The sequence below is a fragment of the Megalops cyprinoides genome, chromosome 24, assembly GCF_013368585.1.
Source record: "Megalops cyprinoides isolate fMegCyp1 chromosome 24, fMegCyp1.pri, whole genome shotgun sequence".
NCBI lineage: Eukaryota > Metazoa > Chordata > Actinopteri > Elopiformes > Megalopidae > Megalops > Megalops cyprinoides.
Genome location: NC_050606.1, coordinates 18,521,123 through 18,547,310, shown reverse-complemented (window position 1 = coordinate 18,547,310; position 26,188 = coordinate 18,521,123). Strand labels below are relative to the sequence as shown.

The 26,188-nt window shown below is 41.3% G+C and overlaps 1 protein-coding gene across 4 annotated transcripts in view; it reads right to left on the bottom strand.

Moving 5' to 3' along the window:
* LOC118771118 (semaphorin-5A-like) overlaps positions 1 to 18,131 on the bottom strand; it is a 67,496-nt gene extending 49,365 nt beyond the window's left edge. For 3 of the 4 annotated variants that reach the window (XR_005004600.1, XM_036519000.1, XM_036519002.1), the window contains exons 1-2: positions 17,912 to 18,131; positions 2,206 to 2,424 (exon numbers count right to left, since the gene is read on the bottom strand). Coding sequence is in view for 3 of the 4 variants with exons in the window: in XM_036519000.1 (XP_036374893.1) it covers positions 2,206 to 2,359 (154 nt within the window). In the remaining variant the exon portion in view is untranslated. Of the gene's footprint in view, positions 1 to 2,205; positions 2,425 to 16,933; positions 17,138 to 17,911 lie in introns of those variants that run through there. The other variant, XM_036519001.1, reaches the window with a different exon arrangement.
* Positions 18,132 to 26,188: the final 8,057 nt, after the last annotated feature.

Genomic DNA, 26,188 nt, shown 5'->3' with positions numbered 1-26,188 from the left:
AACATTTCTTTACGGAATAAAATCGGGAAGTAAGACATGCATAACAAATTAGTGCATGAAGGAGGAGAATTTAAATCCGTACACCAAGGAATGCATTCCAAAATCCTCATCTGATGATATTCGGTGCATAATAATTTCATGAATGTATAAATCAAGGCAAGGGATTTCTGTACACATGCAAAAAGTAAATATGCTGTGACTTTTTTTGCATATCTATGTGGACACTTAAGTCTCACTCATATTAAGACATGTGAGCACTCTTCCCCAGAGTGGTGACAGTACAGTCTAGTGGTTGGAAAAGTAAAGTTTCATCCAAAAATCTGAAAACTCCAAATCTGTGGGTGCTCTCACCATTTTACACTTGAGGAAGGTACCTCATCAGTAAAAGTCTAGCTGTAAAAATGGCCAGTGTGCTGAGCACAATCTGTGGCAGTCATCTTGGTTACGGGCATCTCCTTACAAAACTATAAAGGACTGCAAAAATTTGTTCCCTGCTCAGAAATAAGCCAAAGGGGTAAATGTGTTAGCATCATGGCTACATGATGCCAGGCTTTCATTCTATCCAAATGCTTAGCCGCTTTGAGCTGTGGGCACCAGTGCAACTAATCTGATCCATTGATAAAAACAGAGAGAGGTCTAGGCTACAAGAAGCAGTTCACCAAATGCCACAGGCAGAAATCCAAAAAATGTGCACGACTCCTAGTCTCAGAGTAAAAACCAGTTTTAAAAGGTTATGAGATGTGGAAAATCCCTAACACCCCTACTCTAACCTTTTATTTAAAAAGGTGTAAAAGAAAAAAACAAGCTTCACAACACTGCCACACATATGCACATTTTGTATTCATAGAAATTCTGATTGAGCTGCAATGAACTTATGCCTAATAGCTCCACCCTTCTTTCATTCAACCAACTGTAGCTGAGTGAAGAGAAACACTCAATTTCAAATTCAGTGTTTGTCTCTTTTGCATTCTACAATGGAAGTTAACATTGCTAACAGAATAACAAATAGTGGGAAGCCCATTTTGATGAGGCTGAGGCCTGGTAAGTGCCCACAGTATTGTGAATGGGAGGCTTCTATTAGCATCAGTAAAGCCTGAGGCTCTCTTTAAAGATCTGTAACTGCATCCACATTGTATATCCTATATAGCTGAACAGTAAGGGTAAAGTGTCCAGAACAGCAAATAAAACGTGCTGTATTTAGGCATTTCAGTACTCCTAGGATTCTTCAGCAGCAGCAGTCATATATTTTTACAGGTTCTGTTTGAATTTTACATTGTGTCCATCAGTTTATTAACTGAATGGTTGTAACGTGGATGGCCTCTGATGCAGTTATTCACCCTCACTCCCTGCATGGACCTACAATGTTCCCCAACCCTCCACTTGCTTCTTCTGTATCTCTCTGTCTGTTGTTGTACCCATATATTGTTCAGCAGACCCCATTACCCCCATGGGTAGAGGAGGTGTGGCCTTCATTTCTTGATGTCAAGCAGTCTTCCCCACCCACAAAGGCAGTGTTTTTCAAACTTTTCAGGTGACCCACGTGTTTAAATATAACCATAGAAGCAAGCCAAAAGGCACTAAGTATGCAATCAGACAGTCTGAACATCCCGTTTTAATTTCTCCTTGAATACAGTGTTATGATCAGTATTATCAAAACAAATTCATTTTTTTAAAAAAGTGTAGTAGTATCAGAACAAATTCACTTTCTCAGTAATTGCAGTGCAATCAGACCTATTATTATCATCAGCAGGCTTCTCAATATCAGTAAGGTTCTCAATAAGTACATTATAATTATGATCAGTATCATCAGAACAAGTTTCTGTAATTGCCCCATGTGGCTACATGGTATCCTGCAAATAGAATGGTAATTTTACTCTTGAGATACGTGGATCTACACTGCCTTTCTACAATTTGGTTTGGTGACCCAATGCGCCCCATGTGTCCTGACCATGACTTTGAAAAACAATTCACAAACTTTAGGCATGCAGACTTAGATCATATGTTGGAACATCGACACACACTCTCCAAGGTCTGTGTGATAACAACCCAGCCTGAAGACTAGTCTACTAACCCGATTCCTCAACCTGTTGTTGCTCTTTGCCCTTGACTTTGCATTCAGAGTTTAAGCAAGTATTATTAGTCTTTTTTAAAATGCCTCTCCCCGGCGCTTAGACACCTCTGCCCAGTGGCCAGGTGCCAGCTCACCTGCGTGGGAGATGACCGGATGCTCCACTCGGTGACACGGTGACTCTGGAGCCAAGGCAGGGCCTCTGCTGGCCACACCCCCCACAAGCAGGAACAGCACACCCTGCAGGCCAATCAGAGAGAGGGAAGGGCGGTGCCCCGCAGCCGGAGCCATGGGCGGAGCTCTGCTCACTTCTCCACAGGGCCGAGGGAGGAGCACTGCGCATCTGCAGGGGAGAGCTGGAGACCACAGAAAGAGAGAGAGGGGGGGGATGGAAAGAGAGAGGGAGAGAGACAGAGAAGGGGAGGGTGAGGATGGAAAGAGAGAGGGAGAGAGGGGGGAAGACTGTTTTCAAAGTTTTCCAAAAATAACCACAAAGGTACTTCATACGACAACCACAAACACATCACATAAAGTACATCCAGCAACCACAATCAGAACACAGACCTGTCCCAGAAATCACACTATTTCACCCCAGCTCCTCATCACAAGCAGAGAGGAAGGGGAGGAGGGGTTAGGAAAGAAAGAGGGATCGTGAGCTGAAAAACAGAAGAAAGAGAGAAGGGTAAAAGAAAGGGGGTATAGGGGAGATAGGAGTAGAGGAAGATGTAGTGAGAAAGTTAGGATGTGACTGAAAGCAGGATTGAGCTGTGATTTCAATTTAAAAGATAACTTCATATTTTCAAAATCACCTTGTTATATGCATACACTACAGAGTTATACACATACACTACTCTCACACTGCAGGGTTATAATCACACATTTTGCATACACTACATTCAGTAGCCTCATAGGCTAACCCACAGACCCATGCAAATCAGTGAAGGCGAGTGTTTCTGGTGTAGGATGATGGCCTCTGTTAGACATTATTTATCACAAATGAGCTGAGGTTTGTGACACTTACGAAGCACCTGCATGACAACATCACCTTGGGCACATGCTTCTCTATAGGCTCTGTGGTGGCATTTTACCAACACATCGCAGCTTGAATCTGAGCTGACAGGGGAGCTGCAGCGAGCATATTCACCCCTGCTCCACGTTTCAAAAGTACAGGTCAAGATGTCTGGTGAGAAGATGGTTCCTCTGAGGCCACAGAGGCACCACCTTTGCTTCTGTGTTGTCAAAACACATCACTGCTTGAGCTCCCACTGGACCCCCTGACTGTGTTTAGGAATATGCCACAGTGAGCTCAAGATGCCCACATCTGTGCTCAGGGTTTGAAGGGCACGCCAAGGCGAGTGCAGTGCTCAACTGCCAGCACAGCCTCACCAGGCCTGGAGTCTGACACAGCAGATTGGCAGTACCCTGTTTGGAGCCAGCAGGTGTGGGAACCGCGCCAAGATGACCAGCAACCTTGCTTACATTCCTAATGTTTGCAGTAGTCCCTTATATGATGTCATTACTGTTTCTGAGTCCAGAAAGGTGGTGTACGCTCAAAGCCTGGCCTTTCACTTTCGTCCCAGTCCCAGTGCTCAAAGACACACACACATCTCCACCTCCTCAGTGTCATTGCCACGGCAGAACTGTCAAGCTTTCAGGTGGAAGGACCCAGGCGCAGAGCGGAATGCCAGACCAGGTGTTTATTTGCCGACAAGCCAAAAGCAGTAGTAATAAAACAGTCTGAGTCGAAACCAGAAACTCCACAGGCAGAAATCCAAAAACCAAGGCAAGTTTAAAATCCAAAAAAAAAAAATAAATAAAAATACAGGTAGAAAGTCAAAAACCAGACCAAGCAGATACTAACAGGCAGTAACAAAACAGACAAATACACTGAGACGAAACTGGCTGAGAAACAAAGAAGATAGCGGGGTATAAATACACAGGCTGGTGGTGGTTAACAGGGAACAGGTGTGCAGGATGGGCTTCAGGTGGTGGGTGTGGCAGAAGGGCAGATAGGCGGGACGGGAGGTGGGACGATGTTCTGTAAACAAAAACAAAAGCACATACACGCAAAGAACAAACAAAAGACACGCCCACACTGACAGACAGGAAGTCAGAAACACAATACAAGCAAGGCATCAAGCGGATGTGCTGACAAGCACAGGTGGTGCCTCTGTCCAAGCCCCCAGTGAAGAGTTGTCTCTTGGCTTTAGCCCTTTGTCCACTGTGTGATTTGTGGTTCTGAGTGCCTTAGAAACTACAGACATCCCATTCGTTGGAGAGAACACAAACAGAATGTCACGGCGGAGAGGTGTTGTGATGCCAACAACCGGCATAACAACTCATGTGTCTCCACAAAGCTGGGGTGTAACACATGAAGGTCAGAGGGACCAGCAGCTGTTGGTAGCCCTGCACAGGCTTCATATCACACTAATGGACTGGAGCTAAGAAATATACACCAGTCGACTGTGGGACTCTCCCAGTCTTGGACCACACACTCCTTTAAATGATCATTGTTCCACTCTTAGTGTTGGACAAGATGCAAAGCTCACTTATTCTGTGCTGCCCTTATGATTCTTCTGTTCCTAAAGCTGGTTCATGGAGGAAAATCACCAGGAACACTCAAAGCTCTTGTGGCGACCATTAAACCCCCCCACTCGTGCTACTCATACATCACCTGCCTAATTACACAGTTTCTCTAAAGAGCTCACCAGATCAGGCTCCAGGGGGCTCCACCATGACCTGAACCAATTATTGAAAGCTGTCAAGTAGCCCGTTTGAGTCACAGGCTCTGTGGAGCTGAAGTTAGTTTCAGCTCCAACAGCCTTCCTTTTGGTCACAACAGCAGCTAGGAGAGGTAATGAATTACAGCCAATCTGTTGATGAGGAGCACTGTAGATGCCTGCAGGGGTGTGACCTTATGTCCAATCCCAGCCTTTCTCATTTCTCCCAGCTATCCCCGCTTCCCCTTAATCAGCCCACTGGACCGCATCCCTGGTGTGCTCTAGCGTAACTGACAAAAGAGGATGCAATGTTGTCTCTCCTGTACCCTGTTTGCACTCTGTCTATACAGAAAGAACTGGGCAGCTGAGAACCCCAGTGGTTGGATGAAACCATTGATTGTAAGTCCAAACTATCCCACTGGACTGTGGGCAGGTATATGTTGGATCAAATTCTCCTCCTCCTTCAGTGGTGCAAGCAGACTCTATAGGGAGCTTCTTAACTGCTCAGGCAGCATTCAGGGACATTCCACTTGCTAAGTTCTGTCTGGCCGCCACCTGGTACACAGATTCTACATCTCTTATATTTGTCTGACTAATAGTACTGTCACTGTCTCCTTTGAATAGACAGTGCTGGAGCTGCTTAATGATGCCTGATGTCTATATTTGGCTATTTGTCATTCCCAGAATATTCACTGAACCATGTATGAGTCCTCACTTGATGACTCCGGGTGATGACTTAAACAAAACAGATTCAGTCTACCTAGTGTCTGGCCGGTGGACCTGAGCAGACTGTCTCTCACGCCTCGTAATTCTGGCAATCAGCATCTTGCTCACCTAATGGTTTGCCTTGGTAGCGACTTGCCCCATTGCCTTCTTGGGACACCACAGCACAGTGCCTGTCCTTGTTCTCTAAATGGATTTTCTATGGTTGTGTTCAGTTTGGGAAATGTGCTTGGTACATATAACTGTGAACTACAAAATGACCTATGCTGAAATACTAGTAATTAAACAGAGTTTACAAAACTCATTATCTCAGCCCTTTGTGTGGAACGTATTAATGGAGTGACACAAGCTGAGACCCCAAACTTCTTCCTCCTCCTTCCCTGTCTCAAAGCCCAAAGCAATTCAGTTAGAGAATCCCAGCTCAATCCAGATGTGCTTTTTTTCTGGTAAGTATAAATGAATAAGTTATTGAGAGGATGTACAATATCAATACCTGTTATTCCCTGGCTGCGGCTAACAGTACCACTTGCTGTTCTGTACCGAATTGCTGTTGCTAATTAGTATTTAAATGAGAATAAATGAGAGGGGAGTTAATTGTATGGAGAGTCGTTGCACTTATTAACAGCAACAAGTAAAACCACTGATCAATCTTTCCCTTTCAACTTATTTTTTATCATCACTTCGGTTGTCCTTACATTCTAATTTACTTACTAGTTATTCTTTAATTCCACTATTTATTTTTTGTTTTGTGTTTACATAAGCACAAGAAAATGAAAGTGCAATAAGTACATAAAAATATAAAATTCAAAAACAAAAAGCAACTTCAACATTTTCTCTTATTCTTCCTTTTTAATAACATGTATAAATGATACTCCGAATTATATATTTAGCTTTGATTTATTCAATTACATATTGTATAAAATGATACATATATGTACATATACATATATGCATATTAAAATGGTAGTTTTGTGTTCACAGAATTGCAAAGCTATGTCTTTGTCTGGTGTCTGTAGCTCTCACTCAGGGGCTGCTAACCTTTCCCAGAATGCCAAGGGACAGTACATCTTTAGATGTAACCCTTCTCACAGAATAGCACAGCACCATGTAATGAAACAGCCAGCTTAGCTTTAAGACAAAAAAAAAAAAACTCCAGAAGAAGTCTTGTAAATTAACTTGCAGAGATGCTGTTTTCTCCTTTTCGTTTGCTGATTTTAGCATCCTGCAAGCTTCAGAGAGAATGAAAATAAGGCACGACAAAACACAGGCCAATATGCAGTCTTGATGGAAACTGTAAACAAATTAAACAGCATTGGCAGTCTCAACAGCCTCTAACAGGACACGACGGGCAACACTGTTGAGACATGTCATCTCTGAAACCGCATCTGCTTCCACAACCATCCCGAGTCGCATTCATTACTGAGACAAGCACGCATTCTACAAATGACTGAGTGCCTACAGCTCCAATCCGTTCTGTAGGAGGAATAATCATGCTGGGCTCTGTTAATCCTAGTTCCAAACTACTACATTTCACTCAACAAATTAGCATTTTATTTTGCATGCAATGTGATCAGCAGATGCACATATTGAGGGAGACTTACACCGCTTACATCTAACCTAATTTTGACCTATAAGCTGGATATTTTAATATAATAACGATTAAGTACCTCGCTCAAGGTTACAACTCATATGTATACATTTGGGTAAATAACAAAACACGTTTCCAACTTATCTTCTCAGAGTCTAGCTGTCTTTATGGTGTTACCAGACACTGTTTTTAGCCCCAGAGTGTTGAATGTTGGAATGAAAAGTAAACCCCATTTCTTGTAGTGGGTCGTGTCAGATCTCTGTCCTATTTTTTTTGCCAGGGACGGTTTGGTGTAGTCAGCATGTGCAGAAAGGCTGCAGTTTCCTTTATTGTCTTGTCAGAATCACTCTCCGTAAGCACTCAAAATAACGCCTGAGAGATGAAATGCAGTTCTTCACCAAGTGCTGAAAGACTAAGCGCACACTCTCGGTGCATGTGGGTGTGAGAGCAAGGGTGAGTCAGCACTTTTATTCCCACTCATTCAGTTTCCACAAACCCTGCACAAAAGCAGGTGTTGGACAGGAAACAATGCATGCCATATTTCCAACTCTAAGTCAGAGTCCGGTTAGAGTTAATGCCCAAAGAGGTTTTGGTGGACTGCCATTTTATTCTGAGAACTGCTCTCAGACACAGTCCAACCCACACCAAACCTGAATTTAAAATGCTGAGATTGTTCAGCAGCTGTAAAAAATGTGAACATTGTACATCTGGATTCTTACACAATATAAGAATCGTTTAGGGTATGTCTAAGATTCATATATTATATCTCAAGATGATCGTGGTGTTAACAGGACAATGACCAGGTAAGCACGACCTGGGTTTTCTTAATATAATAAATGCTACAACAGTTCCATATCATTATTTTTGCATGTAGCATTAAAGACAGAGCTCTTCATGTAGGAACGTCACCACACTCCCAGCTGTCTGATGGTCTATTACATTCAATTCATTTCAATTCCAGTCATCAACGGGTTTTTAGATTCTATAAAATAGATGAAGAGTTTGGTTAATGATTTGTAACTAGGAATAGGGACTAAGGTTTGTAATCCAAATTGGACTGCAGGTCCAATTTCCAGGTGGGCCACTGCTGTTGTACCCTACGGCAAGATACTTAACCCAAAATGCCTCAGTAAACATCTAGCTCCATAAATGGATAACATTTTAACCTGTGTAAGTAGCTCTAGAAAAGAGCTGTGCTAAGCAAATGGTGTAAGTTCCCCCTGGCTCTATAGGTTTTTTAGCTGTATGCAATCAGGGCTTGCACACTTTTTTGTCTCCAGTTCTTGTAAATTGTAGGAATGTTTGAAACCTCTTCCCTGGAGAAACTCAACAAAGTAAATGCTGAGTGTGTCTGCAATATCTTTACTGCTGTAAAACAGCACCCATTCCTACTACAATATTATCAAGTAAGCTCTTCGAATATCTTTTTGCATATTCAGCAATTTGCTTCTGAGTGAGATTTTTGGCTATCGCTATCTGTTGTTGAACATTTTACAAGATGCTACCTTTTTACTCTGCCCTTTCTTGTATATTTTCGCACTGCACCGCCTTCAGTTCTTTTATAGCTATTTGTTTACTGAGGAGAACACTTACTCAACTTATTTTTTTCCTTCATTTTGGAATTGAATTTACACTGAATACCAATTTACATGGATTTTCTTTCACTTTCCACCACAGTCTATAACAGGTGTCAGTGTTCTTTAGGTTCTCTCTCATATATCAGTTTCTAAACAGGTTGTAAGAACTAATAAATTGTTTGTAAGCAATTTGATAATGGGCTATATATGCTTCAGAAAGGTGGGGTTATTATACAATGTTAGCAGCACATCTAAAGGGGAACACTCCTAAGAAGGTACAGCTCATGAAATGTGACTGTGCTCTGATTACATGAATAAACTTGGGGCTGTAAAGAGTGCTTTCAAAGCAACGTGTAAAATACCTTCCTGTACTTCCACTACATCCCCTGAAACCAATCTGAGTGCACAAACTTCTCTTTGCACTCCCTTCATTGTCCTGCATGTTACCTTCATTTTTTCAAGTTGACTGTTTATGACAGCACTTCAGGCACTACCATGAAGGAAATATGGAGTCATATGCCCCACTCATGCTATTACACAGAACAACTAATATACCTCACATTTTTACATCATCAGTTTATACAGCTGGATATTTACTGAGGTAACTCAGGATAAGTATTACAGGGTATTACAGCACTGCTCCACTGAAGGTTCTAGCCTGCAAACTTTTGGAAAAAGCCTACTTCCCTAACCGCTACACCACAGGCACATATGAAAACCAGACAGAAACATCATTTCCATTACATTAATTTCCATTTCCATTTCCATTTAATTTAATTTCTTACATTTTAGAGGTGTGTGTAATGTGCAAGAGAACTTGATTGTGTGTGTGTGTGTGTGAGAGAGAGAGAGCACATGTCCATGCCATTTGTGAAAGAAAGAAAAAATCAACCTCTAACTCTCTTATCTGAAGATAATCTTCATTAACCTTTCTATATTAAAAAGGTTCTACATTAAGTACTTGTTATTGAGTGAATTTTGTCCTCATCCACAGTCTGCGACCATGCAATTGTGTCATGTTCGGATAGAGAAATTGCCACACAGTATGTATCAATATTTGATCTGTTTGACTTCATGACACCCTTTCCGTGTACCTGTTGTATTAAGCTCTGCTTAGTTGTAAATGCATAGTTTTTCAAAAGCCCTTGTCTCACACTCCCAGTCTCACACTTTCAGTGTTATGTGCTAGGTGCCTGATACAGTTCATTAATTGATTCATCTGGCTGATGCTGGTATCCAGAGACACATACAAAGAAAAGGTGCATACAAGTGCATATAAGATGAACAAGGGTACAAACAGAAAATGTCAGACAACACTTGCACAAGTGTAAATGTCACAAAATGCTACAGTGACTGATAGCTTTATAGACTAAGTGCCACAATAAAAGCAACAACAACTACAGCCAACTTCAGCCAGGTTCTTATGATTCTACCATTATAATTCTTGCATTTGCAGAATGCTGCACCACAGTGGTGCAATTATTGACACCATTCTATACAGGGTGGTATAGTTCCATTTAGTAAATGGTCCAGATTTCTCAACCTGAAGGTTTAATGTTCAGTTCTCCATCAATCCTTCCAACTTCTTTGTGGTTGAAAAACTTTTTTCAAGCACTGCAAAACATCTTTGATGACTTTAAATCTGCATTTTTAAATGTGTGACCCTGAATTGGAGGTAACTCCATACACCCGGAGGAAGGAAAATTCTCACTGCTGACCCTAAAAAATGTTAAACGCAAGCACAATTAGACACTTCTTATATTGATTAATGACCTATAAATTCATTCTGCCGCCTCCATTACACTGTGATACCACTTCTCACAAAGGGAGTATTGCTTCAGTCCATTTAATGCTGCTGGGGTAACCACCCAAAAATGCTCGAAAAGTGATTGTTCACCTTTAAAAGGCGGCAGGCGATAAAGTTTAATTTCGGGCACACTTCCCGATATCTCCATGGAGCATTACGGGGCATGTCCACTCCCCCTCGTCAGGGGAGAGAGGTAACCATAGCAACATCTCTGCATTTAAAAAGCCAACTATGGGACAGAATTTACACTGTGACTGCTTTTATGTGGCAAAAAAGGTAAATAAATAGAGTAGCGCTAACCCAATCTTAAAATAAGCCACACGAAAACTTATTTCCATTCAGATGTGGACTCCCCATAGAGCCAGAATCTCTTCAGGGAGCGCCCAGCCTACTGAAATTATAACCTAGCAGAGACCAGCCCCATTTGACATTCTGAATGTGATTATCAGAGGTCTCTGCAGTAGCTCTGATTTGAAGAAAAAAAAATCAAATCAAAAATTCAAGTCAAATTCTAATTTAAATTCAAAACAGTCTGCAAGGAAACGGCGGAAGGAAATGTCGAGAAATAGAAGTTAAACCGCTCTGGATAAAAGCTCAGGCCTGGAGAAATTGTATACACTTTATAGCAGACTTAAATAAATTCATCATTTCACTTGTGTAAGTAGTGTGGTGAAGTGGTTAAAGGAGCTGTGCTTATATTCAGACAGATGCAGGTTTGAATCTTGCATGAGGCCCTCCTGCCATAACACTGAGAAAGGCACTCAGTCTGAGCTGCTTCAGGAAATACACACCTGCATGGTAGCAGTTTGGTATTGCTGTTAAGTGGCTATCTTAGCTATATTACTTACAATTTGGATTCCTTTTGTCAATATCCATCTGCTGGAAATGGATAACAAGTAAAAAAACAATGTCAGTCACACTGGATGACTGTATATATATAAGAAATATATGTGTGTAATATGTCACCTTTGTGAGTTCCCCTGCATGGTGTGTGTCTGCTAAGCAGATAAATGCCCTGGTAATAATATTGCATGGTTTTTGGAGGAAATGGAGGACATGAAGGGGTTTAATTGCCAGAGACTGGAGCCAAAGGCCAAAGGCTGGTGTTCCACTCCACAGTGTGGCTGCATCGCCACCCACTGAAAGGCAAGGCAGGAATGGGCCCCTACCAAGCTCCTCTAGTGATAACACTAATGAGCTTAAACTCTACTCCCATCACCACTTTAACTGAGCGTGTCCTTATGCTATTGCCCATGTAGCTGAAAGCTACTCAATCAAACCATTTTTTTGAGGATCTATAGCAGCAGAGCCCACCTCTTCTGAAATGAGTGAATCCTCCTGTCTTTACACTAAGAATAGGGCACTTCTTCACATTTCTCTTCTGTTCCAGACAATCACATATCTACCTAATCTTTCTTCCTTGCTTCAGAAATAGTAACACCAGCAGAGAGTTTTACAGGGGGGAAGCTGAGAATTCAACAATACAATTCAATTAATTGGGGCCAGTTTCACATTAATTTTGACCGTCAGTACAAATTTAAATGTTACCTTTAGTTACATTTACAACATTACGGGACATTAGATAAACATATCAGCAGGGGCACATCCCAGATCTTGAAATCATCACATCTTATCACTATGACACAATGACACCGTGACAGAGAGCTACAGCAGAGCAGATGTTCTCAGTCACACTTACATTCCCTCCCCTGGGTGCTACTATTACGCTCAATGCTGCCACCACATGAGATTAAAAGGTTCCCATTGGGACAAATCAATCACCTTTAATATTGTTTCACCGATAACTACAATTCAGCTGGTCGATACGGCATTTACATTTTTACAAAGCACACTTGAAGGGTGCAACAGAATAAATATTTCAGGGGAAACGTGTTCCATTTTTTGTGATTGTCAGCAAATACACAGTGCTTTAGAAAAGGAGGTGTTTCGTATTCCCTGGGTGTTTTCCCACTGCTGACTCCACGCTGTAATATGGAGCGTTGACTTTGCCTAAAGGTATCCCACTGAGCCATTTCTCAACTCAGCGTTTCTTTCCCAGTCTCCCCTTCTCTGTCCTTCCTCCAGGGAGTGAGCTGATCCTGCGTTGCTGGGGGAATGAGCTCTGAGAAGGCTTGTCTCTCACGCAGACACCCCCCCCCCCCCCCCCCCCCCCACAACTGAAGTTTGTCCACTATGGTTTGTTTGTGACCACCGCAGTTCTTGTGTGTGTGTCTGGATTTCCTGGGGGGGTCCGTAGGTTGGTCCAAGCAAGCGTCATTGCAGGGTGAAAAGCACACAAGCCCTGGGACAGAACTAAAACCAAAGTCATGTGCTGACGGTGGAGGCAGTGTGTGAAATGCCAATGACTGTCCTGGAAAGATATGTTGCATGACATTACATCACATTCAGGGATGGGCAGTATTTCTATTACATGTATTTGACATATACCTTTCTGTATTTTGTAATTTGTACTCAACTTGATTGGAAAAATCTTGATGTAGTTTGTATCGTGATACTTCAGAAAAAAGTACTTTTGCTTTTTCAAAATACTCAAATTACTTCCTGATCTCCCTCTCGTCCCCCCCCCCCCCATGACAGACCTTTGATTTTTCTATGAAGTCTCTTTGACAATCAAACAAACACAGGTACAGACCACATGAGGGTGGATGCACCGAAATATTAATCTCCCCCTCCTTTACTTCATCTCTGTGCACCCAATATGTTCATCCACTTGTGTTGTGTCATGCAGTAACGTGACTCATTTTTGAAGCAGAAACACTACCCCCAGAAATGAGTATGTGCTGAAAACATTAGCTTGCTAGAAGGTCACGAATGAGGCTATGAATCTATCAAGGTGAGAGGCATAACTAACTAGCAAGTTAACATTTATTTGCCACCTTTTAACTTGTGAAAGGCTCGTGCCACGTTGTTGATATTTGACATTGAGCATTTCATTTCAAAGTGCAGTAATTTTCTTCTCATACTTATTGGATAACTAGCTAACGTAAGCAATTGAATTGGGCTACGTCGCCATCGTTTCTAGCTAGCTAAATAGCTATTGCTGCTCTTAAACACCACTGTATACATTCTCACTTGATACTTCCCTTTCAGAATTATGTTACAGTTATGTAAAATTTTCCAGTTTCCACATCAACATACAGTTTCCAGTTTCCATGTACATGCATATTTGATGCCTCCCAGGAAATGTATTTTTGTATTCAAAAAAGATTTTTGAAACATTTTGAAACCAGTATTTTGCAGTTTATTTTGACACATTTAAGCTGCCTTCAGGCTATTTTGCATTTTGAATTAAAACACAATATGATGTATTTTTGCCCATTTCTGACTACATTATATTTCGACAGACATTCTCTGCGACTTACATGCCTCACAAAGTTTAAATGTTATCCATTTATACAGCTGGATATTTACTGAGACAATTCAGGTTGAGTACCTTGCCCCGGGGTACAACAGCAGTGCCCCACCTGGGAATCAAACCAGAAACTTCTGGGTTGTGAGCCCGGCGTCTTGCTGCGACACTACATTGCTGCCCATGAATCGTGAATTGTTTTAGGGCTCCTTACTGAATTATAAGGGGCGTCAAGTCATTTCCACATCAGTCTGAAGCGTTTCATTAAATGCGCGCTGCGTAGCGGCTCAAAACTGACAGCAGAAGAAAGTGACCAGGCGTCGGAGATGGTGAATCATCTTGCTTCAGTCAGACAATGATTTGGATGCACGCCCTCGTACACTCTGAGAAGCCCCGGTGAGATCAGAGCGTCGCCACTCAGCGCTAAAGCAAGCGCATCATCCTCGCCTCTCACGCGCCGCAGCTGTCATCAGAACTCTGAAGTTCACACCTAGGTGTGAATATTCCCCTCGTCCTGCTCAGGAGCAAATTCACTGAAGCATCGTGCAGTTCTTCCGCGTGATGGGCGGTGCGTCATCCTAAAATGGAGGGAAACACAACCGCTGCCACACGGGACCCTGAACGCCAATCACTAATCCTATCACTAATCCTATGCTGCGGTCTGCTGGGGAGGCAGCATGAAAAACAAGGACACTAGGCGGCTGGACAAGCTGGTGAAAAAGGCTGGCTAAGCGCTTGGCAGGAGGTTGGACTCGCTGGAGACTGTGGTGGAGAGATGCACACGGAGTAAGGTGCAGGCCATCCTGGACAATAACAATCACCCCCTCCACAGCATCCTGGCAGGCCAGAGAAGCAGCTGCAGCGGACGGCCCACCTCGCTGCGCTGCAGGACTGCACGGTTCAGGAGGTCCTTTGTCCCCACTGCCATCAGGCTGTACAACACATTAGCCTATGGCCAATAGCCAAGAGCCAACAGCTAATGGCTCTCTCTCTCTCCCTCCCTCCACACCCACCACCATCATCTATTGGACTGTGCAATTATGTTTGCAATGTTTGTAATGTTTGTATTGTCTGTGCAATAATGCTTGTATTGTCTGTAATCTACCTCACATGAGCTACTGGACACCTGAATTTCCCCCAGGGGATGATTAAAGTATCTATCTATCTATCTATCTATCTATCTATATCAAAATCTCTTCATTTTTGCACTGTTAGGCTAATTCCTGAACAGTCCCAGCCAACAGACATTGACATTGGTAAGCTCAATCTCATGGCCATTGGACAGTGGGAGACTGTTGGGGATGGAGATGTAATATCAATGGTTGAGTGCTGTGTGTTTTGTTTCTATTTTGGTTTTGAATTGAAATAGTTGGAAGGTTTGTGGCCATTCCTTTCCTACTGACAAAAGGCTGACACCAAGCAGTAGAGCCCGCACTAACGCATAAATCTTCAAAACTGAAATTCATAGACAGTGTGCACGACAGCTGGACATGGGGAATGGCTTGATAGATTCTGTGTAATTACATTTGTTACATTATCATCATCGCTGATCAAAAAATTAACATTTGTCCTTGTTTAATTATTCATGACTTGAGAGCCTGCAATTCCCATAAAAAGGATTATTTGCCTGAACTGAAAATGCCAAGACAGAAGCCTTTGTACTGATCTTTCAATGCAAGACCATAACGCAAACTGTACTGTCTGTTGTTGTACCAGTGTCTCTTAACACCTTTCTGCACATACCAGAGTATTGTGCACTATGGAGAAAACGTTTCGTCATTCCAAAGATAAGACACAACATAACGCCTAACGAAGTGAATTAAAGATTCGTGATATCTGCAAAATACGTATCAACTAACCCTAAAACAATTAACCAACTGGCGAAAGCCACTGTGTAAATTTCCATGAGGTAAAATCTCTCTGAAAGCACCACCTAGTGGCAAACAGTGGAATTTCCTTGAAAATGCCATAACCAGAATTTTACCGATTGTCTGTCACGTGATACGCGAAGGCGTTTTGAGTGCACAACGTGTACAGGATAGCCGAGATCGATCTTGTACATGATGTCTCCTGCTGTCTGTGGTAACGGTGCACACAGGGCAACATAAGAATTTCTGGTAACATGCACCTGCTGTAGGATAATGCTTTAAAACTTACCCCGTAACAGTGTTCCCCCTACTAATTACCAGCGTTTCAATCCCAAATGCCGTTTTGACATTGTAGTTTTTTGGTCACGGGATGCATTCAGCAAAACTAAACCAACTGACAGTGAATGTCCTTGTCAATCGCTGTCTTTAAAACAATGGTCGCGTTCCTAAAGATCGTTAAAAACGCTAAAGTGAATGTGGCTATGGATTGATTCACGCCTGACAAGTTTTCTAAGTTTCTAAATCATGGTGTATGGTTGCACTGAGTCAAATGTGTACATACTTTTTTTTTTCATTTTGAGTTGGCGTTGGTGCAGCCCCGAGCACGATTATAGTAGATTCGCACATGGCTAAAATGTGATGAAAATGGAAAAAGTATCAACATTTCTTTTTAATTCAGTGTAATTCACTGTTCTCCCCACGAGCTATGAGGGCTTCCTGGCCTCGCCAAGCACGCATGACGTCCACAGAGAAACCTCTGCAGAAAACTGTTAGCTCTTTTGAGTTGGCCAGTATCATAGTTGATTTTATGACAGCAAGGATTTTTTTATGACAGCAAGCAGAACGTGTATCAATCAGGTAATTAATTATTTCTTTTCAGCGAGTTGCATTTACCTAGTTTCCCGAAGACAGTTTCAGCACACAGATATTCCTTCAAATGAAAACAAAGCGTGGGACATACTGGGAAAATGTAATGTACGGATGTAAGGAACATACTGTCAGGCTTATCATTGTACTGATAAGGTCACTGTATGCAACAAATTTGTACTCCCCAGGTAACTGCAGTTCCACCTCATCAATTAAGCCTTGCTGATTTCTACGGCACGGTACGTGCAAGGAGAAAAGTGAAAAATGATCTAACACGGGGACACAGCGTGTAGGCTACAGCAAGCATGCAAAGGACTAACATTAAAACAACACCAAAGGACTCACCAAGTAAAGTATATCACTACTCCAGCTCATCTGTCTGGGGGAGATGCAGTAAAACGACCAGTTAAAAGGACTGTGATCAAACGTCAGCGATGCGCTAAAGTGTCAAACTGCAGTAATCCAAGTTTGTATGCGTTATCCAGCACGAGCGACAGACTAATAACACTGTACTTGTCTCCCCCCCCAAAACAGATCCTTTCCCTTTGAATCTCGACCGCCTTTTAAAAGAGAACACTGGCCACGCACTTGCCTACATAGAAATGGATTCAGCCAGCGAGCAGGGGGAGGTAAAACGGGAAGCAAGTTTGCGAAGTTTGTATTGCATGCATTTGTGGAAACGGTTTGGTTGTTTAAAGGGACCACTGCACGTGCTGTGATTATTGCCTTGAGAACTGTAAATCTGCGCCACGCGTGTTGTAACGACTAATTTTACCAGACTGTAAATGGTCTATTCCAGCATTACCGTTGGACGTGCCAAATGGGATTGAAGATCCTTCATTGAATTGAGCCGGTACAAAAGTGATTTTGAATAATCTTTTTAGATTACAGCCATGAAATTAACAGCATAGACGTTTGTCATCGCACGTTATCGTTTTTGCGTATAATGACATCAGCTATATGCCTATAATAATGCTGAAATTATTTACCCCGCAATTCGCTTTTATTGCAGGCGTTTCACTATACAGCAAGTTTTCATTCGTATGAGTAGAGTATATTCTGTGCATAAGCATGACAAATAGTTTGAGTCATTCAGTGTGAATGTATGAATGAATAAACAGTACTTCATCAATGTCTACTTTCGCTTTGCTCATTCATTCAATCGTACAATCTAACACACTGTTGTGGAATACCTAATGCTTTCGATTTGCGATTTAAAATTGTTCTAGCGACACAGTAGAATTTTTCAGTATTAACGTAATGATTGCATGCATTTAGGGCAGCCAACTTCCACGATAATCAAACGTTAATGACTCCACTTACCAGCTCGATTATACGTGTTGCCAGGGAGAGAGGCGACGGCAATCTACCTCAAAACACGTCTTCTTGTACGAACTGTAAATGTTGTAGTCAAAGCAACAAAAAAAAAAATCCACACAATTCAGAAGCCAACAGGGAGCTTCATGTCTGAAAACTTTAGGCTACTTGTTGAGAGCAAAATAAATTCCCGTTCGTTCTCATGGAAAGAGGACTTGCGCTGATACTTCAGTGTAAAGCCTGGTCTATTTTTTCGTCAAATGAGCTGTGAAAGCAGAGGAGATCTGAGACCAGGCCCGAGAACGTGTGAATCTCAATGCCAAGTAGTTCGGTGTTGTTCAGCAGCTGCCTATTATTATGAAGATTTATTTTTTCCCATCAGAAAAGAACGCATGAGCGTGGTGCACATGGACATACAGATATGTTCACTTATTGCATAGTTAACATTTTTAGAACAGTGATAACGGTTTCGAACAATCTTTCTCTGACAGGTTCCCTCATGCATCATTGATTGAATATATGAGTGCGATGAAGGGGGGGGGGGGGGGAGGAGCTGAAGCAGAGAGCGTTCATATTTTTATAAATGCTTTATGATATGATGTAATATGATATTCACATCATGTGAGGGCACTAACATATGTGTAAAGAGAACGTCTTTGGCACGTTGTAAAATTTCTGATTACCACACCCTTGCAATCTTGTAATGTCAAGCGAATCGAAGCTATTATTTCATTCAATTAAAATTGTAGCGATGCAAAGACCGAACACCTACCTCTTTGCAAACACATAAATGATACGCTCATTGTTATTATTATTATTATTATTATTATTATTATTATTATTATCATTGCATCTCCAAATATGGAGAAAAAAAACAGATATGATACGTTTTAATAGTAGCAGAGGTATGCTTTTGACATTTTCCAAGTTTTTTCACCCGCGTTCCTCAGCCAAAGGTAACTGATTTATAGCCACTACCCTTTTCTGTCTGAAGAGTGAATTTAATTCGACTTAATGTCTCTGCTCAGTGGCAGGGTATATAGAACCCAACAGAGCACAGAGATCTTTTTTGATTTCAAATTTACAGAGTATTTCAATACCATTTCCCAATGAATGCTGGTACATTGCACCATTGTGTTCTTTGAGTACAACTGCAACACGTTATTGATGCCAGACTGTCTTTTTTTTCCCCATGTTTTCATTTATTTGCCAGTAGACTTTATCTGGAGCAAAGCATAGAGCAAGATTACCCTCAGTGTGACTTCCAGGCATAAAGTGCAAAAAGATAAAACAAAACTGATGATAACTGTAAGGCAGGTAACAATGGAACAGCAGATATCTTAGATTAAAGGAACAACAGAACAGCCAAGTTCTACTGCATGTGCAAGATTTACACTACAAACTGAAACCTAACAGGACATTAACTCTTATAGAGCAATGCTTTGCCTGTGATTTGTGACCAGTTTGGGATGTATCTGACAGTGCTTAATATCAACAAATGGTCCATATTGTTAATTGACAAATAGTTACTTATAGTAACTTTATATTTACATAAAATGAAGAAATTAGTGTAATGGACGTGTGTGTGTGTGTGTGTGTGTGTGTGTGTGTGTGTGTGTGTGTGTGTGTGTGTACATGTGTGTGTGTATGTGTGTGTGTGTGTGTGTGTGTGTGTGTGAGTGTGAAATCAATCTATGGAAATTAAACAGACCACATTCATCTATGTACAATCCAATGTGTTTGGTCTGATTTTTCACAGTGGAAAGTTGTAGTGGAAAATTTTTGAGTAAGTGTATACCCCATATGTAAATTATAAGCATTGCCACTTTTACCCCACCAGAGAAAAGTGGTGCTTGGCATGGTGCGATTAAGCTTGTTACATGGTGGAAATAGATTATTGCCAGCGAACATTATAAGCATTGCTAAGAGATGTTAGTTATAGGTATGTTAGAGGTATATAAGGAAACCAGACAATCCAATATGTTAGCCTTAAAATACACATATCCTATTGTACTTTATACGCATGTGAGCAGAGATTGAGGGGGGGGGGGGGGGTTTGTTCAGTGCTAGTAGATGTCAGTTAGGCTAAAGCAGGTAATACGTTTTTATTTTTAAGGTGCGTGAACCCTGGAAATAATGTAAAATGAAGGTGGGATATTTTTTTTCTACTTGTTAATAGAAGATAGAAATGTGCTGATGTACCACAGGGGCATGCTAGAGGGGGGAGAGATAAGAGGAGAATGTGGTGTGACTGTGAAGAAGTAACAATAGTGTACAGAGAAGATGGGGTGACTTTAAGGGAGGAGTTTGAGTTTCATAAGCAAGCAGTGTCACTGGGTTACATTAGGTTAGGATTATTGTAGGTTAAAGTGGATAGTCAATTATATATTTTGTAGCAGCCAAGGCAGATATGGAGTATGAGTCAGGGTGCATGGGACAGAGAAGCCGAAATAAGATTTAAGATTTAAGATTTCACTTTATTGTCAGATTGTTCTGAAATTTGTCTTGCATCCCATGGCATCAAAAGTTTCACATAGATAACAGACATATATAACAAAAACATAACATTTAATCACAACAACAGATATTGCCACATTAAACATCCTAAAGTGGCTGTAGTGCATCACTTGGTCAATATCATGAAATTTCACCTTCAATACCCCGTGCTCAGTCCATCCATGAACCCTTATAGCTTACTTATAGCCCAGATGCTGATTTGATCATTTAACAGACTGAGGAACAAAAGAGTTCCTCAGTCTGTTGAAATAATGTTGCCTCTCTTGGTGCAGGTGCAGGTCTTCACCTGACCTCCTGGTATCTTGTGTTAGGGATACGCCTGATACCTCCTTCCCTTGCCTCTGACCACTGTGAGAAAGTTTTAATTTTATTCAGCAATGACGTTCTGTGTATAACAGGAGGAGCTAGGGGAAAGTAATAAAAGAGAAATGTATGCAGACTAAAGGGGCTTGCTTTTTGGGATGTGAATGAGTGATTGGGGCGAATGCATATACACCGCATATACACGTGTTGCTCCACAGACCAACCCTGTTTACTGTATGTGATTGATCACCATGTGCAATAAACCAAACAACCATGATTACATCAGACTTTGTGAGGACTTATTATTTTCCGGAAGGCATCGAAGTGTGGAGGGAGCCTCCAGTCCGATTGGCCTAGACTGGGAGAGGTTTTTCACCACAAAGTGTCATTGTAATTTGTTAAAAAGCTGCAGTTCTTTGAGATATCACTTTTACCCCTGTCTCCTCTTCCTCACCATCTTCTTCCTGTGCTACGGTTGCCAGTACTACAGCAGTGCTACATAAATATAATGGCCACCGCACCTGCTGCGGGTGCCCCATGGCTATTGTATATTGACTGTTGCAACACTAACCCGAACCTCATACATCTCTGTTCCTCTTGGGGGAATGAGACAGCAGCTCGCTAAAGAGGCTCATTATGAAGTAGCCGCTGGTACGAGCTGGATAATTCATCAGGATTCAAGGTCTGCAGCAGAGCTAATGGTGCTCGGGTTTTAACAAGCTGCTCAGATCTTCCCCTTGAAAGGGGGCTTTTGTCAACAAGCAAGTGTACACTATCTTAATTGACTGCATTGGAGCAGCAGTTGGGTCTCTTCATTACACACTAATTAGAAGACAGGCTGAGAGGGTCATGCACTGTAAATACACAGTGGATTTACGATCCAGAGGTGGGTTAAATTCCATTTCACTCCACTCAGTTCAAGGAATGAATTGAAATGACATGAGATTTTCATTACATGAATTGAATTTCAGTTCATTCCTTGAAATGAGTGATTTTGAATGGAATTGAGTGCAGTTCTGATGTGATTGCTAAGGCCAGGAGAATCTGAAAGTAAGCATTAAATCATAATTACAGCATCTGTTGAGGTCTATTTTGCCTTGCTGGAGGACGTCAAAGTTAACAAATGATTCCTACAGTACACTGAGTCTGACTCTGTTCTAGTAGACTGGAGTACATTTTGTTTTAATCTTGCACAGTTTTATGATATTACTTAATAATTATTGCGCATTAGTCGAATTGATTTGTCTGATTGGAATTTTAGCTAGAAATCTTTGTTGGTAAATTAAATATTAATTATAACTTCACAGCAACTTCAACTTATTATTGCAATATTTCTATAGCTTCTTTACAGCCATTGTCTCCTTTCGAGCGTGGTTTAAATATTAAAACCATTCCAAGTGTGATAGCCTCGGGCGCCCTGCTTTATGTGTGCAGAATGTGGAACATAATCACTTTGAAAGATGTTCCAGTTTTAACATTAACGATTAAACTCTCGTCGCAGCGTCTCGCGCCCGCGGAGCAAAGTGACGACATCGCGCGCTGTCTCGAGGAGACGCTCGCGGTTTTTAACCACGTGTTCGCGCCCGGATCTAAAAATGTGCCGAAACGTTAAGTCCATGGATGAAATCTTGTCTGCGTATCTGCAGACATCATATCGCTTATTCTGACGTTTGCAGCCATGTACTTCTTGAACCTTCATTAAAAACAACAACAACAACAAACTTCCCGTTTAGAGACGTGAACAATAACACACATCTCTAATTGAAGTGTGAAGGGTGTGTTTGCGTTTATTGCAGCTCGGTTCCTTGTTCATTTATTTTATCTAAGAATGAATCGAAGCATGTCACATATTTCCTGATTAAGAGTAACACTGCCTCGCAGCGGCTAGTGAAAACTAAAGCCAGACTGATTTCCCCTTGAGAAACCACATCCATCCCTCAAACCCTCCTCCACACTACGAGGGTTTTGGGAGGGGCAGGCCTAATATCTGTACAGCACTGAGAGTTTTTGAGACCGTTTTTGAGGTTTTCCACAGAAAAAAAAAGCTCAATAACCCTTGGGGCTTGAGTCCTTGAAATTATTTTCTTTTGTACCATCGATCCTCATTTGAACACAGACTTCAGGTATAACTTAATATGGCTTCATAAATAAATGGCCAAAGTTGAACCATTTTCCTTTGTCTTCTTTTTCCTCTACTTCTTTTCCTTCTCCATCTTAATTTTCCCTTGCCCTTGTGCCTGTAGGACCTCTGTAGTAATGTAATGGTTATGATTCTTCTTCCTGTACTTACCATTGCTTGTAGTAAGGGCAATATATACATATATATATATATATATATATATATATATATATATATATATATATAATTTTTTTTTTAATTGTAATTTTTTTTTTTTAATTAGAAGAGATATCTTCACACTGCTGTTATGCTCCCAAGTTATTTATTCGATTTTACCTATGAGTAGTGACAACATTTCATGTGTTCTTCTGCAAGTCATAGCTGTGGAACCACACTATTTTCGGTTAATAGTCTTTGCTAGTTGGGGCGGATGTGTGTTTGCAGGTGCTAGTGAATACAGCCAGAGGTTGAACTTTAACAGAGAGGAGTAATTCTCTGCATCACTTGGCATCTCTGTGCTGCAAGACAGCAGTGATGCAGTGAATTCCTCCTCTCTGTTAAAGTTGTTTTAACCCAGAGACAGGTACAATATGAATAAAAACATTGCTACTATGAAATGGACAATAATTTGAATTTTGAATACAAAACAAGTAATCTGTTGCATTTGAGAAAAGAATGCAGAACACTGATATGAATTGTTCAGACGCATAATGTTTGACTTGAACATTTAAAGTCAACACGTGTAAATGGTCCCCGGCAATCCAGCAGAGCCAAATCACTGATTCCTCAGTAACAATTTAATATATTGAACTCTCAGATCTGACCCATGAAGACTGATAAATCTGAGATGGTAAAATGGACAAAACAAAGGGCCAAGTTACAGAAAATAATTTAGTAAGCAAACTGGGTAGGCACTGCCTTGGAACTGCATTTTGCACTCTCAAAGCAATTTTTCTTCAAGGATATTTTATCTTTTGACAGAGTCTGCAGGTGCTGTCAGAATATACCCAGTCTCAACAGTGATAACCTGGAACTGATAATCCCAGCATGCCTTGCGGTAACGTTGTCCTGAACTGAAAAATGGAAGTAATGGGAAGTGTTTGATGGTGAATTTTGATAGTATCTCTCAACGTTTTTAAATTACTCTCCACTTGCTTTTACATCTTTGGATATATTTGCTTCTAATAAATAATTCTGTGCTTCTGTTCATTAGAGCTCCAAGCAAAACATGTTTCCCTCTTATAGTAGGTTAATGGTGAAGATCTTCAACATAGATTGATGTTGAAATGTGACATGTTTAACACACCTAATCTATTAGATTAAAATGATGCCTGAAATGAAATCTATTAGAAGTGGTTGGCAAAAGACAGGATGCAAGAAGTCACTAGTACCAGGGTTTAGAATCAGTGACAACAACCATTCACTGCATCAGTGTGAGTGTGTGTTACTCTGACTGGTGCCAGTTAGGGTAAATGGGATGTTTCCTGGTCTGAGTGGAACTCTCCCTGAAAATGCAGCACACCTTTGTGAAAGGGAGGACAGCAGTGTCACTCGCAGAGACCAGTGATGCCGCCTGGATTGAGCTATGTGATGTTGCATAGCAATCACGTTAGGACATCTGGACCTCTAATAACACGATAGTGCTCCGTGTCACTACACATCTTTTCTCTTCACCTCTTAACCCCCATCCCATTACATCTCAATTACTTGTCCGCTACACTGCAATCTATTACTTCGTAAGGAAACATTCCAGCGTTGTGTATTGCTAACAAGTGGCTGATTCATAGTTAAGTGTTAACACTTGTAGAAAGCTAGGTCTCAGGTGGATGGATTTGCCTAACCCTGAATGTAGATGTATTTCTTCTTCGAAGAAACCAAATACAGCTATCCCTCGTTTGGGACGGGAGGGCTTCCACAACGGATGAATACCGCCATCTTGTGGCAATATTCTACACAACAAATGAAAATTCAACAGCAAACGTCCGACAGCCTTAAACAGCCTTTTAATTTAAATATGTTCCCATATGAAAAACCTTCCTTATGAAACATACAATTAAACACATTTTAAAATATTCAAGTGATAAAAAGCTAGATTACATTTAATGTCATACTGACACAAAACTATGGCGAGCGAGCTTCAATTCCCTGATACCTACACATTGTGGTATCAACAACAGCAACAAGGAAACAACAGCAACAACAACAACAACAACAACAATAATAATAATAATAATAATAATAATAATTAACCATTTAATGTAAAATCATCAGTGCTGCATTTGGCTCGTGGAGAGCTGTAAACTCTCTCTCCCGCGAACTACAATGGCTTGTATTTTAATGTTTTTCACAAGTTAATAGTATCAGACAGCGTAGCTGAGGCGTCTGCCTCGAACATGTCATGGGCGTCGGAGAATAACTTTATTGAACGCGAACTTTATAACGCGAACATAACTTCCTCATTTTCTGTCGAAGTGTTGGAGTTAATATGTCCGTCAAAACAAGAACAGATCTCCATCTTACTTCTTCAGGAACTAGCTTCCCATCTTTGGCACCAAAGATTCGCAAATTCCTCCACTCCATCGGCGGACCGGTTAAACTTTACGTTCCTGCTTTAAAGACGTTCCACCGCTGGACCTGATACATGGACAGCAGAACCAACGGTATTTGAAAGCCTCCTTGCAAGATCGTAAAGTCGCTGAGCCCGAACTCTGTAATCCACACATTTAAGTTATTGGCGGAATACGTCCACATTTCATTTGAGGCACCAATCATTTCTGCGTCTTCTTTGTCCTGTTCTCAGTCCTGGAGTCACCGTGTGTGTGGTCTTCTGTCGTTTGTCCGCTGGAAATTAGACGGCCGAGCTGGTACATCAGGTTGATACGATCCCCGATTTCCCGCAATTCCTGCGCGCACTGCTCAATGGGGTCCTCTTCTAAAAACAAAAGATTGACTTTGTTAGTTAATACCCTAAAAACGACAGGCCTAGACAAATGATTAAAATCGATCTGAAACCACAAACGTTTTAGATGTCATTAATAATATTTCAGTAGAACATAAAAATAAGCATCACTTACTTTTTGACATTTTGCAGTTTGCGATCTTTTTCTTTCTTTTTTTTTTGTCTGTCTTGCTTCGGCGAGACTTGATCTCCGTCTCCAATGTTCGCTGTGTGTAGGAAAGCAGCGCTAGAAGTCTAATCATACGTGTTTGTTTCTGATGTATGGAATATGAGATAAGTTTCTCTTTCGATATATCACGTGAAATGGCGACGTATTAGGGGAACTCTCAGGTACCACGACAGGATCACAAGGTCTGAAAAGGATCATGAGGTATTCAGCAAAGCA